General features: G+C 33.6%; 1 protein-coding gene and 2 long non-coding RNA genes across 4 annotated transcripts in view; 2 read left to right on the forward strand and 1 right to left on the reverse strand.

Moving 5' to 3' along the window:
* The window catches only part of LOC135841876 (uncharacterized), a 214071-nt gene extending 213028 nt beyond the window's left edge, over positions 1-1043 (reverse strand). For both annotated transcript variants that reach the window (XR_010558009.1, XR_010558008.1), the window contains exons 1-3: positions 682-1043; positions 475-596; positions 89-231 (exon numbers count right to left, since the gene is read on the reverse strand). This is a non-coding gene — a long non-coding RNA (uncharacterized LOC135841876). The remainder of the gene's footprint in view (positions 1-88; positions 232-474; positions 597-681) is intronic.
* Positions 1044-6834: 5791 nt separating this feature from the next.
* Positions 6835-12230, forward strand: LOC135841872 (allergen Tha p 1-like). The gene is made up of 2 exons (XM_065359077.1): positions 6835-8134; positions 11691-12230. Exons 1-2 carry the CDS (start codon positions 7918-7920, stop codon positions 11969-11971), a joined length of 498 nt encoding a protein of 165 aa, XP_065215149.1. The 5' UTR covers positions 6835-7917; the 3' UTR covers positions 11972-12230.
* Positions 12231-14210: 1980 nt separating this feature from the next.
* Positions 14211-17632, forward strand: LOC135840263 (uncharacterized). Its single transcript, XR_010557719.1, has 3 exons — positions 14211-14377; positions 16511-16707; positions 17159-17632. It is a non-coding gene; the product is annotated as an uncharacterized LOC135840263 (long non-coding RNA).
* The last annotated feature ends 589 nt before the right edge of the window (positions 17633-18221 follow it).

Genomic DNA, 18221 nt, shown 5'->3' on the forward strand with positions numbered 1-18221 from the left:
ATCACGATGATAATTTTCCTAATTTTTTTAATCCAATTACCCACAGTCTGCAATTTTTGAGGGTAATATTTCGCATAAATATACTCACCTGATTAAAATATAAGTGTACACCTGGCATGAGTCGACGACTGCAAAATTCAAAATTCACATATTGACACGATCGCGACAAGGTCATCGAAAAAATAAAGAGAAAAAACGAGCTGTACGAACTGCAAACGACAATATTTTACCCTGAAAATTAAAACAACACGATTAATTAAACCCATATTATAATAGAAAACATTTCTCGTAATCGTTTCATTTCCTTAATTAAAAATTTTTTAAAAATGTTACAAAAACTTCGAAATATCGCGCCACGTAAGTGTAACAAAAAATTGTTTTCGGTGGATTTATCGCGGTTTTAAAATCAGGACACGACTACGAAAGTACCTGACTAAAATACTTATGCATTTTCGTCGAAATATTAAGCTATACCTTTAGCTTTCTTCCTTCGAGTATTTTTTATTGGATCATTTTAGGCGATATTAAGCGTGATAATACACGATCGAGTTATTTTATTGGAGCAGCATTGACAATGACATTGTTAATATGTATTTCTGAAACATACAGACAAATATTACGTCATCGAGTCATTTATTATGTTGCGAAGTTAACAAAAGAGTACGATAAAATGATAATCACCTTTGGTGGGGTTTACGTACGATATTATCTTCAATTCGTATCGCAGAACGTAGGCCACAGGCCTACCTATTTGAAACCGTACAAAAGGAAACTATAAGATTAGACATATCGCTCGAAAGGTGAATCATCGATATTATCAGTAGAATTGAAAAAATGTTAGATGAGACATCTGAAACAATACATATGAGATTTTTTTTCAAATTATTATTTCGATCCATTAAAAAATAAATAGCTAATATAACTTAACGTTAAAATGACTTCTGTACGTAGACGTATAGGTACTCGTACATAAATAATTGAAATAAAATAACACATAAGATACGCTTATCATTAGAATTAAATCCGTGTAAGACACCACAAAAATATTAGTATACAAAAGATTCAATTATCATTGAACCTAGTATACGTACTCGTAATTGCGAAAGTTTCCCTCAACATACCACACCACGTTCAAGGTTAATGAATTAAACAAGTGTTAAATATGTTACATGATCATCATCTTTGAAATAGTACTATACAGTATCTATTTAATGAGAAGATATCTCTATCGCCGAAAAACATAAAATCCGACACGAGTAATTACCTACTCGACTCGAGTCTAATAATTATTATTTTTAGATCATTAACGAGATAAGATTTATTTTATTCTTTGGTATGATTTGTTTGTATGTATAGGTAGGTACCACCAAACACGTAAACTTGGGTGAAAAAATTTTTTATTTGGTAGGTTCTCGACTTCGCCAAGTTCAAAATATGCAAGTACATATTGTTGTAATTATTTTTATAGAATTTTTTCAGGTGTTTTGGTTTATGAAAAAGTACCTAGGTACTCGTACCTGAACAGTTGGGCTTACTTAATTGGTGAATATTTTTTTCGCAGAATTTTGGTGTTTATTGCTTAAATTTTTTCTCAATTAGAAGCCTAATTGAAAACATACCTACATAGTACAACATACATAAGTACATGTACCTTACGTACTTATCTGAATAGGTAAGTAAAAAGCTGCATGCTTGTTCAATGTTCACATGTTCACAGCTAATGGATAGTACATATAGTGGATCAAGAAAAGGAAACGAACTTCATTAAAACTGCATTATCTAGTCCAATGGTTCAGGAAGGTAAGTCTATTGCAAGTATCTATGAAAAAATCAAACAAAAAAAATTATTAATTAAATAATTACTCATCTTCAATTTACCTGACGCAGAATTAGAAACAAATTTCAAAATGAAAGAACCGACTTCAGCAGGACTTTTGGCAGGACATTTTTCAAACATTTGATGACTTCATTTTCAGGCGGGGGACGGAAGGAAGGGAGGGAGGGAGGATCAATGATACATTTACTATTTCGATTTATCATTAGCAAGGCATTCTGCAAACGTCGTTTACGAATTTCTTGGGGGTAAGAGAAGGGTCGAAACTTTACACATAATTTCGTACTTTTTACGCCTTTTTCAGTAATTTTTTCGTAGGTATACCTAAGTAAATGATTATTATAAATGGTTTCTGTGATTATCAACACACCCCTCTATTCTCCCCCCCCCCCCGTCCAAGTGCCAGAAAATTTTTCAACTAAGATAATACATATTAGCCACACAATTTTTCTTTAATCGAGAGCAAAAAACGAAGAGAACAATTTCCTGTCCGAACAAAGCGAGGACGAAAACTTTTGAAAATTTACAATTTGTGAGGACAATGTTGATCCCAAGATTGAAAGGCAAACAACCACCTCATTTCAATTTCAGGTTTTGTAAAAGTTGACATCATAATGATATCTGTTCACTTTTCAACTTACCCACCGAACATTAATTCGAAGCCATTTCAACTAAGTACTTAGTAATTTGGAATTTGGGTTAGGTAGGAAAAAATTTGATTTAAGTACGTGATCAAATTTTCCTCACTTCTGGATGGGAAATTCATCTTGATATGAAGTTGAAAATCCATTCCAACATTTCTTTCTTCACACTCCATTTTAGATTTTAATCTTCAAGTTGAGTAACATGTTGATCTGAAATTTAAAATGCGAAATAAATAGAAACTGAACTGTACATCACAATTCAAAAATTTTTCAAAATTCACCCAATTATATGTATAAGTAGACTAAATAAAAATTTTAATAATTAAATCAGTGGAAGTTCTCAAACCTACTTATTAAAAAACCAGTGGAAGTGACAGACGGGTCATTCCATGTCAACTCAACCAAAAAAAGGCGATTTTGAAAGTCATGTCTTTCGATTTTGGTCAAATTTTTTTTACAGTATCTACCCACCCAGTAAGTAAGAAAGCCGCAATCAGTTTGGTCCCAGCCCCCTCAGGGGGCGGGTGGGGGGGCTTCCATTATTTTTACATTGTCTCGAGGTACTCAACTTCAGCAGCCCATTCCTCCAAAACTATGATATTTTGATCAAAACTGATTTCACAGTTCGAAAGGGCATTGAATTTTGAACTTTTTAAGTATTTCGAAATTTTCAAAAGTTGAAAGTTGAACTTTCAATTTGAAAGTTCAAATTTTAAAATGGCGCTGTAAGTGGGAGCTACCATTTAAAATTTTGAAAAAATTTCCATAGATGTACATTTTGATACTTTTTTGAAATATTTAGGTTTCGAGATGGAACTCTTGACGGAGGGGAAGCACCCCCACCCCCAATTTTGGGCGAAACTTTCAAAAGAAAATCTGGGGCATGTGATATATCGAATTGTATGTTATCGGCGACGCTGAACACGAATATGGGGGCCGTGGACCGGCCCAATCACAAATCTGACGTCATATTCGTGTTCAGCGTCACCAAAAACATACTATTCCATGTGTCACACGAACAAAACGCTTTTTTAAACTTTTACCCCCTTTGAGGAGGTGCTGGGGGCCGTGGATGGGGTCCTATCAAAAATCTGATGTCATATTCGTGTTCAGCGTCGCCGATAACATACAATTCGATATATCACATGCCCCAGATTTTCTTTTGAAAGTTTCACCCAAAATTGGGGGTGGGGGTGCTCCCTCTCCGTCAAGAGTTCCATCTCGAAACCTAAAAATTTCAAAAAAGTATCAAAATGTACATCTATGGAAATTTTTTCGAAATTTTAAATGGTAGCTCCCACTTACAGCGCCATTTTAAAATTTGAACTTTCAAATTGAAAGTTCAACTTTCAACTTTTGAAAATTTCGAAATACTTAAAAAGTTCAAAATTCAATGCCCTTTCGAACTGTGAAATCAGTTTTGATCAAAGTATCATAGTTTTGGAGGAATGGGCTGCTAAAGTTGAGTACCTCGAGACAATGTGAAAATAATGGAAGCCCCCCCACCCGCCCCCTGAGGGGGCTGGGACCAAACTGATTGCGGCTTTCTTACTTACTGGGTGGGTAGATACTGTAAAAAAAATTTGAACAAAATCGAAGGACATGATCCAAAAACGTTGGTTGAGTTGACATGGAATGACCCAGACATCATTTAAATCAGTGGAAGTTCTCAAACCTATTAAAAAACCAGTGGTAGTGACAGAAACTGTTTCAAACCAGTGGTAGTGACAGACACTGTTTAAAACCAGTGGAAGTTCTCAAACCTATTAAAAAACCAGTGGTAGTGACAGACACTGTTTAAAACTAGTGGTAATGACAGACACAGTTTAAAACCAGTGGTAGTGACAGACACTGATTAAAACCAGTGGTAGTGACAGACCCTGTTCACAACTAGTGGTAGTGACAGATACTGTTTAAAACCAGTGGTAGTGACAGACACCATTTAAATCAGTGGAAGTTCTCAAACTTATTAAAAAACCAGTGGTAGTGACAGACACTGTTTCAAACCAGTGGTAGTGACAGACACCATTTAAATCAGTAGAATTCTCAAACCTATTAAAAAACCAGTGGTAGTGACAGACACTGTTTCAAACCAGTGGTAGTGACAGACGCTGTATAAAACCAGTGGTAGTGACAGACACCATTCAAGTCAGTGGAAGTACTCAAACCTATTAAAAAACCAGTGGTAGTGACAGACACTGTTCAAAATCAGTGGTAGTGACAGACACTGATTAAAACCAGTGGTAGTGACAGACACTGTTCAAAACCAGTGGAAGTGACAGACACTGTTTAAAACCAGGGGTAGTGACAGACACTGTTTAAAACCGGTGGTAGTGAGAGACACCATTTAAATCAGTAGAATTCTCAAACCTATTAAAAAACCAGTGGTAGTGACAGACACTGTTTCAAACCAGTTGTAGTGACAGACACTGTTTAAAACAAGTGGTAGTGACAGACACTGATTAAAACCAGTGGTAGTGACAGACACTGTATAAAACCAGTGGTATTGACAGACACCATTCAAGTCAGTGGAAGTACTCAAACCTATTAAAAAACCAGTGGAAGTGACAGACACTGTTTAAAACCAGTGGTAGTGACAGACACTGATTAAAACCGGTGGTAGTGACAGACACTGTATAAAACCAGTGGTAGTGACAGACACCATTCAAGTCAGTGGAAGTACTCAAACCTATTAAAAAACCTTGTGGTAGTGACAGACACTGTTCAAAATCAGTGGTAGTGACAGACACTGATTAAAACCAGTAGTAGTGACAGACACTGTTCAAAACCAGTGGAAGTGACAGACACTGTTTAAAACCAGGGGTAGTGACAGACACTGTTTAAAATCAGTGGTAGTGAGGGACACCATTTAAATCAGTAGAATTCTCAAACCTATTAAAAAACCAGTGGTAGTGACAGACACTGTTTCAAACCAGTGGTAGTGACAGACACTGATTAAAACCAGTGGTAGTGACAGACACTGTTCAAAACCAGTGGAAGTGACAGACACTGTTTAAAACCAGGGGTAGTGACAGACACTGTTTAAAACCAGTGGTAGTGACAGACACCATTTAAATCAGTAGAATTCTCAAACCTATTAAAAAACCAGTGGTAGTGACAGACACTGATTAAAACCAGTGGTAGTGACAGACACTGTTCAAAACCAGTCGTGGTGACAGACACTGTTTAAAACCAGTGGTAGTGACAGACACTGTTTAAAACCAGTGGTAGTGACAGACACTGATTAAAACCAGTGGTAGTGACAGACACTGTTCAAAACCAGTGGTTGTGACAGACACTGTTTAAAACCAGTGGTAGTGACAGACACTGTTTAAAACCAGTGGTAGTGACAGACACTGATTAAAACCAGTGGTAGTGACAGACACTGTTCAAAACCAGTGGTAATGACAGACACTGTTCAAAACAGTGGTAGTGACAGACACTGTTTAAAACCAGGGGTAGTGACAGACACTGTTTAAAACCAGTGGTAGTGACAGACACCATTTAAATCAGTAGAATTTTCAAACCTATTAAAAAACCAGTGGTAGTGACAGACACTGTTTCAAACCAGTGGTAGTGACAGACACTGTTTCAAACCAGTGGTAGTGACAGACACTGTTCAAAACCAGTGGTAGTGACAGACACTGATTAAAACCAGTGGTAGTGACAGACACTGTTCAAAACCAGTGGAAGTGACAGACACTGTTTAAAACCAGGGGTAGTGACAGACACTGTTTAAAACCAGTGGTAGTGACAGACACCATTTAAATCAGTAGAATTCTCAAACCTATTAAAAAACCAGTGGTAGTGACAGACACTGATTAAAACCAGTGGTAGTGACAGACACTGTTCAAAACCAGTCGTGGTGACAGACACTGTTTAAAACCAGTGGTAGTGACAGACACTGTTTAAAACCAGTGGTAGTGACAGACACTGATTAAAACCAGTGGTAGTGACAGACACTGTTCAAAACCAGTGGTTGTGACAGACACTGTTTAAAACCAGTGGTAGTGACAGACACTGTTTAAAACCAGTGGTAGTGACAGACACTGATTAAAACCAGTGGTAGTGACAGACACTGTTCAAAACCAGTGGTAATGACAGACACTGTTCAAAACAGTGGTAGTGACAGACACTGTTTAAAACCAGTGGTAGTGACAGACACTGATTAAAACCAGTGGTAGTGACAGACACTGATTAAAACCAGTGGTAGTGACAGACACTGTTCAAAACTAGTGGTAGTGACAGACACCATTTAAGTCAGTGGAAATTCTCAAACCTATTAAAAAACCAGTGGTAGTGACAGACACTGTTCGAAACCAGTGGTAGTGACAGACACCATTCAAAGAGAGGAGTAACAAAGGAAACATATCAAAAATCAATATTTAGAAGAGTAAAAATTACCAAAATGAAAGGTGTGATCGAAAATCAATTTTCAAATTCAAAATCTGTATGAATTAATTCCTAAACCACTGTTCGTTGTAATAAAATTAGGTTACTCGTCTGAAACATGCATTCGATAAAAGTAGGTATGCCAAATTTTCATGAGTAACATAAAGAATACTTGAGCTTTATAATATCTCATCCAAATTTCGAATCAAATTTTACATCCAGTAGATATCCAAAACACAAACAATAAAATAAAAACCCATCGTTATTCCGCCGAAGTTGTAATAAAAAACTAAAAAGCAAGAATAAAACCGGGAACCTGCTCCTACAAACATCAAATCGCTGCAACCAAACTAACACGCCAGTATTTTTTTCACTTAATTATTTGATGCGTAGGTATCTGGTCTACTCTTAAAAAAAAAATAATAAAAATAACTTCAAATCACTTTGATCTACTTCTATACGTAAAAACTTATTAAAACCTAATCATCGTTTCCATCACATCTACACCGTCATGTCACCACAAATAAATAACCAACTTGAAAAAAACACACTTACCTAGGAAACTGCATCACCTCGACTCATCGCAAAATCCTCCATCCAACTATTCCGGATCATTTGCAAAGAACCAGGAACCAACTGTACTATGTTTCTGCCTAGGCACACCTACAAATTACACTAGACTGAGCGTAAATGAATCATAAAAACGGCGTGTTTATCGACGAAATTAATGAAACGTAGCAGAAAATGGAAAGCGTGAAAAGCAATTTTCGCATTTAATTGTAACTGCTAAACTAAAAACGATTGATGAGGTTGAATTTGCCTACGATAATAATACTCTATACCAATGAACCCGCCACAAAGTCGTATCAATTCGAATCGAAGGTTACAAGAATACCATATAAACATTCCTAACCTGATTATTTCATTCAATAGTTGAGCATTTTTTTACACGACTAAACTTCTCGATCTATTTTATTAGCGCGAATTTGTCATATTTCATTCGTATTACCTACTCGTACAAGTGTAAAATATAAATACCATAAAAAAATGAATCAATTCGTGTCGTTTGTCGCGTTATTTTTATCTTTAGTTTCGCAAATTTTATGCACCAGTACTACTACGCCGGCCAATTCCAGCGAAGAAAATTCCAAACAGGTGGATCAACAGACTAATGAGATGATTAGGAATGAAAAAATCAGAGATGTTTATATCAAATGTTTACTCGATAAAGGACCCTGTAACGGAGAAGCTGCTGATGTAAAAAGTAAGTTTGATTTTATGATTAGGTATCAGACTGTAGTTCTTTTTCCACGAGCCTTTTCAGAAAAGCTTATAAATGTACCTGAAAATATCGATACTTTTTCAACAAAGACTACAGGTAGATGATTAGGTACTAGGTAGAATTGAATAAAATTAAAATAAAATCAGCAGAAGAGAACAATTATTAGGAAGGCATTTTTCAACTCAGAGCTTCATCTGATTTCTTCAGAGATTGCACAATTTTTTAAATTTTAGCAGTGCTTGTACTCAATTTTTACCAAATGAAAGAAGCTTGGGACCAAAGAAGTAAAAAAACGTGAGCAAAAATCAAAACAAAAACACAAAAAAACAGAATTTTACAAAATAGAATGTTCTGGTTTTTAATTTTGAAAAGTTGAATCATTTTGAAACGTTCTGATGAAAAAAACAAATCTTCGACGATATTTCAGCAAAAGAAAGTACTTTTTGCCACTTTTAGCAAACAAACAAGACTTCTGAACAACTTATTAAAAATAGTGATTATTTCTTGTTTTTTTTTTTTTACAAAAAACCTGCAATTTTTATCACTTTGCTACAAATTAAAAATGTTTACCAATTTTTGAAAAACGAGAATTTTTTACAAAATTTAGCAACAATTTGAGCAAAAACCGTGCTTTTTTGGCAAATTTTGGCAAAAAAGCAAGTTAGACTCTTTGGCAATTTTGCCAAAACGTGAGAATTTTTGTCAAAAATTAAAACTTTTACGATTTTAGCAAAAATCAGTACCTACTTTATGAGAATTTTATTGGAAAAAATTATATTTTTCGCAATAATTCTTGTCGAAAGAGGAGACTTTTTTGCAAATTCTTGGTAGAAATACAAAAAAGCGAGGCTTTCGAGTAATTCTTTGAAAAAAAGTGAGATTTTTTTTCAATTTCTTGTAAAAAACTGGTCTTTCTGGAAATTATTGCCAAAAAAATTATATTTTACCGCAGCTTTATTTGTAGGAAAAAGGACACTTTTTGTCAATTTTAGTAAGAAAATTAGACTATCACGTAGGTACCTACACAAGTTGTTTCGATTTTGACATCAGTCAGTTAGTTTGATTGTTTGAATCAAAAGTGTTGATTAATTGGGAGAAAAAAAAAACATCAAAACTCCTTCAAAAATTACGTTTTAAAAAAATCGAAACATTTTAAAACGTACTCCCTCATTCGAAATTCATAGTTATCGAAAAAATTATCCAGAATGATGGAGGGAGAGGGAGATGGAGCTCATCATTTTTACACATCTGCGATTTTTTGTGAAACTTACAAATTTTGAAAACTCATAGATATCTTTTGAGACTGATCGTAGATTTGAAACAACCAACGAAAATTTGAAAGCTCAAATCATATGTAGATTGTATAACTTTTTACTGTCTTTTCAAATTTCAACAAACATAGCTAATTTTCTAAAAAAAATGAGAATTCAATACCCTTCATTTTAATGAAAAAAATAAATAAATGACCAGAAAATATTTCTGGCAAAAACGCGAGATTTTTGGGCAATTTTTGGAAAAAAAATTGAAAATTTTAGAATTTTTTGAAAAAAACAATTTTTACAATTTCAACCAAACGTGGGACTTTTTGGGAATTATTGGCAAAAAAATGATACCTATTTTTTGGCAATTTCTGGCAGAAAAGCGAGGCTTTTGAATAATTCTTATAAAAATAAAAGTTGAAATCTTCAGCAATCGCCAAGAATATTTTCTGAAAGCAAAAATTTGACAATTTTAGCAAAACTCATTAGTTTTTGGTAATTAATTAGTAAAAAAATTAAGACTTTTTTGTTTTTTTTTTTCAAAAATTGAGACTTTTTGGAATTTTCAAGGTTAAAAGATGGTTTTTTTTTGTAATTTTTGTCAATTTGCGCAAAAAGCACGACTTTCGGACAAGTTCTAAAAACAACTAATAAGTAAGATTTTTTGGAATTTTTTTCAAAAAAAAAAAAAAAAACAAGAATCAACTTTTTAATACATTAGCAAAAAACAGTAAGTACTCTGTAGCAACTCTTGAAAATTTGTACAAGAAAAGTAAAAAGTAATCAAAAAAGTAACCAATCCAAGCCTTATTAATGTAAAAAACCTCACAATTCGTTTTTTTTTTTTTTTTTTCAAGTGAGTAATAAGTAATCAATTTGATTTTAATTCAAAAACAAGAAAGTTTTATTCGTTTTTTCTGTTCATTTGCAATTTTTTTCTGATGGAGCCAGATGAAAGGTGAAAATAGTTTTCAAAAGTTTTTAGCTTGAATATTCGCACTTTTTTAAAAAAAATACTCTTCTGCGCCCTTTTCTTTCAAAGTAATTCGATTTTCCATTCTACGTTCACATTTTGACCCTTCAGTTTAAGTTCAGTGTTTCTCTTGCTTCCATTTCGAAAAAGAATGAGGCTTTTTGGAAAACAACGAATGATTGTCTCCAGAAAAACCAAAAAATAAGAGGACATTACTTCATCAGCTAACACGACTTTTTGTCAAAATCTCCTTGAAATCAAAATTATTCTAATTCAATTTTCTATCTAATTTCATTCTATAATCAATTTGGTTTATTAAGTTAGACAGGCCCATTTTTATTTGTCATTTTAATTCAGTCAGTCGATATTTTAACAAAATGCTACGATTTTTTACGAACCATGTTTCAAGAAAACAATTTTTTTTACTTGATGATAAGGATTTAGAATGCCACGATGTTTTAGTTCAACGAAATGATCCCATTCATTTCGAAGGAGGCGAGCAATTTCAGGAGATGAGTGAAAATTTCAAAAAGATATCTACCTGGGTAACTTTTCGAGTTCTTAACAAATAATACTGACAATATTTTTCCTGCATAAGTGAAATAGGCAACTTATACGTACCATGGAACACTCGAACAACAAATAACTCGTTTTAGAACTCCTTCATATGAGTATATCAAAGTGTATTAAGCAACTCTTTCAACATTTAGGCATTCGATGTGGTATCTGAAATCACAGGAAAATAAATGATTGTTAGAGCTGCATTCCTCACTTACTACGTACGAGTATTATTATAATTTTCATTGTGACTCTGACCAAATTTTAATATCCTTCGAGCATTGACCCCAAAATAAAAATTATTATATTTTTTATTAAAAAAAAAAAAAAAAAAAAAAAAAAAAAAACGACTCTTGGAAAAATCATCAAGTTACCTTTTTTTTGGTCAGTGTTGATTAATTTTTTTAATTGAATTTATAAATTTTTAGTAAAGAAAATGTAAGTATCGTTTGATAAGGCTTTTCATTTTGAGAGTTTTGCCAGAAATTAGCCTCGGTGCAAAATGCTTCAATTGTTCTTCCCTTTCAACAGTCTAAATCAAAAAAAGTACCCGTTCGAATAATAGTAAGTAATCACTTCATCAGATTAGAAAAATCTTCGACTGAATTTACCCATTTTACTAATATTAGAACGTCATTCACTCGTGAAAGATTAGTCTCAACCCTCAACAAAATTGGTACATGACTAATTTTTCATCACTCGATTAAAAATTGCCAATTCTAACCTCAAATTCCACCTTCAATTTCAGAACTATTACCCGAAGCTGTACAAAAAGGCTGCGAAAAATGCTCCGAAATGCATAAAAAGATCATCGAAAAAATGATGATCTTCTTAAAAGAACGTCAGCCCGAAATCCTGCAACAAGTTACCGCAAAATTCGACCCGAAAGGAGAATTCATGAAAACTTTCCTCAACAAACTGCAACAACAACATCAACACTCGAACGAAAGCGGTCAACAATACGGTCAAAATGCACCGGTCATCCAACAAGGTCAACATGTGCCGACCCAGCAACAGAAACCACAATAAAATAAAAACAACAAGATTGCATACTACGAGTATATTTTTTAGGGCATTGTGATTATTTACTTCATTATTCTATTTTCAGTTCACTGGCGTAATTTTTTGCAATTTTTTTCCAGCTGTTTCGCTATAAACGAGTATAATTTTACGGTTATTTTAAACTTTGCCCAATTTTTGCACTAATTTATAAATATAATGAAGGTGTGATTTATTTAATTAATTATTATTGTAAATACCTGTACTTACGAAATGGCAATAAAAAGTTTGCTTTTTTGGATACATTTTTGTTCTCATTACGTATAATTTAAATTGATTTTAATTAAATGGATAAGTATAATTTTCGGTACCTAAATTGCCATATTCATATTTTTCTTGGCCTACTTTGCCCATTCTCTGTACGAAATACTTCCTCCATCGTGCAAAAAATAAATAAATAAACGATAGAAAAATAACTCGCCCTCAGGAAGGAACTGAAAAATCATAATTTATAATTTTATTATCCCCAGTGGGCTACTGTAGTGAAACACCACATGTGGCAATTGGTAAAAATGATTAAACATTGTAACGCATTTCCGAGATTCTGATTTTTTTAAGCGAGTGTAATTCCATCGGGAAAAGTTCAAACTGTAGGGTTTTTCCTCGTTCTTGAAAACCGGAAAAATCGTTCGGTACATAAACCAAGTCACCAGATAAATCTCGTTACCGAAATGGTTCGGCATTAAACGGTTGACAAGTTGAATAAATATAAATAATTGCTTGTACTTTCGCCCGGTTGTTGTGACATATTAAGGTGACTTGATTCTTCAAGTTCGCGAATAATCTTCGTTTGGAATGATACTCGATCAATTATTCATCTAATTGATCGTATTTTCCAAACACTTCAATATTTTCATGGCTTTTCCTGTTCAGTTTTTTTTTTTTTTTTTTTTTTTTTTAATACGAGTTTAACAGTTTGTTTTTTTCTCATAAAAAGAATCAAATTTGGAACCATCTCAATCCACAATATTTTTTCTAGAACAAAATACCTCAAAATAAAACCATCACTTACAAGAAAATTATTGTTTATCAAAATCTCAAAAAAATGTTTTCATCTCGATGGTTAAAATTTTAAGTTGTTTTTCGACAAACAACGCACAATGTTGTAGATTCTATTTTACACGAAGAATCAACAATAAGATGATGTTTTGGCAAGCAACTTTAACAATAAACTTATATAGACTTGTAAAATTCTACACTTCTAATAAGTGCTTCAGTCCAACCAGATATATTTACTTGATTTTACGTTTACCATCTTGTTAGACTGGGTTAGACAAGTACGTTGTACGTTGAAAATGAAAAGGAAGTCTATGGATAGATTATATGATAATTCTATCATTATACCATTAATCAAGTAAGAACTCATAAAACATAATTTTTCAACTTCGCAGGTTAAATAATACAAGTCGGCGAAGAAAAAAGACGTTCATTAGAGCCTTGAATTACCTACTTATACAATGAACAATGTTCTCTAATACGTAGGTACCTACTTAAACCTCACAACGTAATATAGATACGATTTACTCGTCTTATTCCTACTCGAGTAGATCTTGCGTTCGGAGCAATTTGTTTGTAATTAAATGTGAATCACCTTGTAACGGAAAATTCTTAGTGAAAAACTCGAGCCATAGATTACACCTATGATTTTCATTTAATTAATTTGTAGCTGGGTATATCAACTTTGAGAATTTTTAGGTCGTTTGTGAACTACGAGAAATTAATGAGAAGATAAATATTATAGGGGGCAATCTCGTAATATTTTTCTTGATTAACCAGCAAACTGAGCAAACTCATAACGTTTTGGCAAACTCGTAACCTTTTTGGGACGTGACTTTGCTATGAGGTGCCGTATGAATCTATATTGTACAAGGTGTGGGGAGTCTACTGCCAAGAATCATTTTTTACGTTCTTTTTGGTGATTCTGGGCTCTTTCACGCAGCGTGGTCATACTTATACCAGACCTATTGTCTGATTGTTAATGAATAGAGAGAAGAAATGCACCTCCGCAGTTCGTGATATTTGGTTGTTCGCTATTCTTACACCATTATCACTAAGTGCGACTACTGGTGAATGCGACAGACTTCGGACTTTGCCTTTTGTATTTGTCTTCTGGCCAGCATCCACTTTTTAATAATGAAAACCGGATATGTACAGATTACTGGAGCGCCTGGGACCACAATCCTTCTGCACGAGTAGAAGGGGTAGTTTCACTAGGGATGATTTAGGTTTCAACGCGAAAGTCGTTTCATTATTGTCAAGTAGCTCTGTGAAGTAGGTAGTTTTTTTTGGCCAATTTTTGTGTTCTTATAGTGCACTAAATCGAGTACTTGTGTTAATGTGCGTTTCAGTTTATAACCTGTTACAGTTAAATTATTGGTGAGTTGAATTTACACGGATAGCTTTTATCATAAAGCATACCTTGAATGCTCATTATATATTTTTTCAGGGCGTTGGAATATTTCACGTTTTATTAGATTGTATGGAAGTGATATAAATACATTGTTGGCTGATGGCAGCTATCCATGCTGATCAGCTGGTAGTGTGCTTCACCAACCGGTACCTTCCTTTTTGATCAGATTCTCTACGTAAAGAACGTGAAAATATACTATTCATACATATACCTAGTCGGGGAGCCCGCTCAAGGATCAATTGCATCCGCCCCCCCCCCGTAAATCCTTTGGGACAACTTTTTTCTTAAAGGGGGAGTCGTAAGGAACATTTCTAGCCCTTGTACTCAAAAAAAGTGGCCCTACTTACAAAATGGCGGCCATTTTGATTGACAGGTCAGCCGAAATCGCAGATTTTGCGTTCCAACATAGGACTTGCACAAAATTTTTCAAACCGTACAAAGATAGATCGAAAGATCAAGCAAAAGTTTATCACCTGTAAAAATTTCAAGTGCTAAAGTGCGTTTTTCAATTTTTGGTGAATTTTTGAGAATCAAATTTAGGCCAAAGATGAGGGAAAAAATCCAAATTTTACCAAATTGACCGAGAAAGCTGAAATTTGGGATATACCCTATTTTCGACATGAAAAATCGATTGGAAACTGTTTCAAACCGTTTTGAGCAGTTCTGTAGCCTCTAGCAGATTTTTGGAACTCGAAATTCCCACAAAATTTCATCAAATGGAGTTGGATAACCGAAATTTACTCTGCAAACTAATTTCAATACGCTACGAAGTCAACTGCAGGTAAATTTCAAGTCATTTTGGAGCCTCAAGCGATTTTTTGAAAATTACTGGAGCCTCTAGCAGATTTTTGAAACTTGAAATTTCCCCAAAATTTCATCAAACGGAGATGGAAAGTCGAAATTCATTCTGCAAACGATTTCAATAAGCTATACGAAGTCGACTGCTGGTGGCTTTCAAGTCGTTTTGGAGCCTCCAGCGACTTTTTAAAAGGTCGTACCTACGGCGTTTTTTGGAAAATTGAAATTTCCAAAAAGTAGCTGGAAGCTTCAAAACCATTTGAACCCACCATGTAGTCGACTTCATATCGCATTGAAATTATATTTCAGCTTGCCAACTCCATTTTGTAAAATGTTGCGGGAATAAATCTACTAGAGGCTCCAGTAATTTTCAAAAAGTCACTGGAGGTTCCAAAACGATTCGAACTCACCTGAAGTCGTCTTCTGAAGGTGTTATAATTGGAATGTAGAGTAAATTTCAGCTTTCCATTTCCATTTGATGAAATTTTGTAAAAATTCAAAGTTTCAAAAATCTGCTAGAGGCTCCAATAATGTTCAAAAAGTCGCTGGAGGCTCCAAAATGATTTGAACCCACCTGAAGTCGTCTTTTGAGGGTGTTAAAATTGGAGTGTAGAGTAAATTTCAGCTTCCCATCTCCATTTGATGTTTTGTTATAATTTCAAGTTTCAAAAATCTGCTGGAGGCTCCAGTAATTTTCAAAAAATTGCTCGAGGCTCTAAAACGACTTCAAAATTTACCTGCAGTAGTTCTTAGCGCATTGAAATTAGTTTGCAGAATAAATTTCAGCTTTCCAACTCCATTTTGATGAAATTTTGTGAGAATTTCGAGTTTAAAAAATCTTCTAGAACTGCTTAAAACGGTTTGAAACAGTTTCCAATCAATTTGGCAGGTCAAAAAAGGGGTATATCCCAAATTTCAGCTTTCTAGGTCAATTTGGTAAAATTTTGATTTTTTTTCTCACATTTTGCCAAAATTTCATTTTCAAAAATTCACCAAAAATCGAAAAACGCATTTTAGCACTTGAAATTTTGACAGGTGATGAATTTTTGCCTGCTTTTTCGATCAGTCTTTGTATGGTATAAAAAATGTTTTGCTAGTCCTATGTTGGAACACAAAATCTGCGATTTCGGCTGACCTGTCAATCAAAATGGCCGCCATTTTGTAATTAGGGCCACTATTTTTTTAGTACAAGGGCTAAAAATGTTCCTTAGGACTTCCCCTTTACGAAAAAAGTTGTCCCCGAGGGTCAACGGGGGGGGGGAGTGTTCTTTTACTAATTCTTTTTTTTTCATTCATTTCAGAAACGATGGCAGATAATAGACAACAAGAAAATGATCAAGCTTTACTTTCTTCAAAAATTGAGAATTTGCAGGCTGCAATAGCTCATTTAAAACTGATTATGTCTCATGAAGACGCCATATTAACAAAATTAGAGCGAGATTACGAAGAACGACGGGCTCAGATTCGTACGCTAGAAAACAGATTTGCAAGATTGGAGGTAAGTTCCTAAGTTGCTATCTAGCGAAATCGTTATTGTTTTTTCTCCCCAGTAGCCGGCGAATGATAATTTATTTTGTTTTACATTTCGAATTATTAATTTTTCACATCTTTCGCCTTCGCTTTTCTCGGGCTAGATGATTTCTTTTTCTTTTCTCTGATCGAAAAATTGACTTCTCACACATCGAAAATAGGTGTCGTTTCATTTTGGAAAAATTATTAATTTTCGAAATCTATACAAAAAGAGGCTTCTTCCAAGTTGCCTATGAAAAAAATTAAAGGAAATAAAGTTCTGAAGAAAATTTCTGTTCAACTGAGGAATAAAAAAAATGAAGAAAAAAAATGTTGGAAAATTATCCAGAAATACTCGTATGTACTCGTATACGTACCTATATCAAACAGTAAATTATGCAAATTACTACCACTTAAATTTCATGTTTTCTTTTTCACAGGAGAAATATTACCCGATGCTTTGAAAACCAAAAGCGCAAAATATTCGCAAAAACAAAAAGAAGGCGCATTGAATGTTATTTAAGTTGCACAAAAAGATTACACAAAAGAATGGATCATACTTAGCTATCCAACAAGAATTCGTCGCTGGAAGATTGTGTATTGTGTATGCGTTGATGCGTTTCAATTCTCAATTTTGATTTTCTACTTGGTATTTGAAAATGAAATCTGCATTTCTACAGTGTTTAACGTACCTACCTAATAGGTATTTTTTAAAAAGAATTTTTCGAGAACTTACACCATATTTGAATAATGTTATTGCATTTTTTTTTAAATTCTTGTTTTCGAAATTGATCGTTAATGAATACCTGTTTGAACCATTTCATTATCAAGTATAATTTTAAGGATAATTTAATTGTACCGAATATAATATTTATTCCTAAATTGTACAAATAAATGGACATTTTTATTGAAAACTAGTGTGATTTTGTTACGAAAATAAATGTAAAAAATAAATTATAATTAAAAGGTGGGTAGATAAACGAGTAGTTATTTGATTAGAGAAAATAAGGATGTAAATCTAAAAATACAAACGCAATTAAATATCAGATTACGTACGATGGTATTTATGTAATGAATTCTAACTTAACTTACTCGATTTCTTGCATTGGGCACAATTTATCCATGAAAATTAGTACATTGTCGAAAAGTACAGGTACCTATTTCTTCACGAAAAGCTGTATTCGATCTTCCGAGAGTTTTTCAAAATATATCTAGGAAATTCATCTGAAATCAGGAAAAAAATATTTAGGTAATTGCGAAAATATTACACGCTTAAAATTTATCAAAATCATGACAAAAAAGAGTAAAAATTGCGGTACTCAAATGATTTCATGATGATGAAATTACATTTCGGCAGAAAGGGGGTTTTTATAGAATGGAAAATGCTGTCGAAACATATTATTTTAATGCAACTCTGAAAGTATTTGAATCACATTACTCATCGTAATTGAACATTTTACTAAAATTTCGAGAAAAATCAAGTTTAGTTTATTTTTAGATGTT

This window comes from Planococcus citri, chromosome 3, assembly GCF_950023065.1.
Source record: "Planococcus citri chromosome 3, ihPlaCitr1.1, whole genome shotgun sequence".
Lineage (NCBI taxonomy): Eukaryota > Metazoa > Arthropoda > Insecta > Hemiptera > Pseudococcidae > Planococcus > Planococcus citri.

Coding starts and splice junctions, on each gene's coding strand:
- LOC135841872 (XM_065359077.1), top strand. CDS start 7,918: ATGAATCAATTCGTGTCGTTTGTCGCGTTATTTTTATCTTTAGTTTCG. Junction 8,135..11,690: donor AGAAGCTGCTGATGTAAAAA/GTAAGTTTGATT, acceptor CTTCAATTTCAG/AACTATTACCCGAAGCTGTA.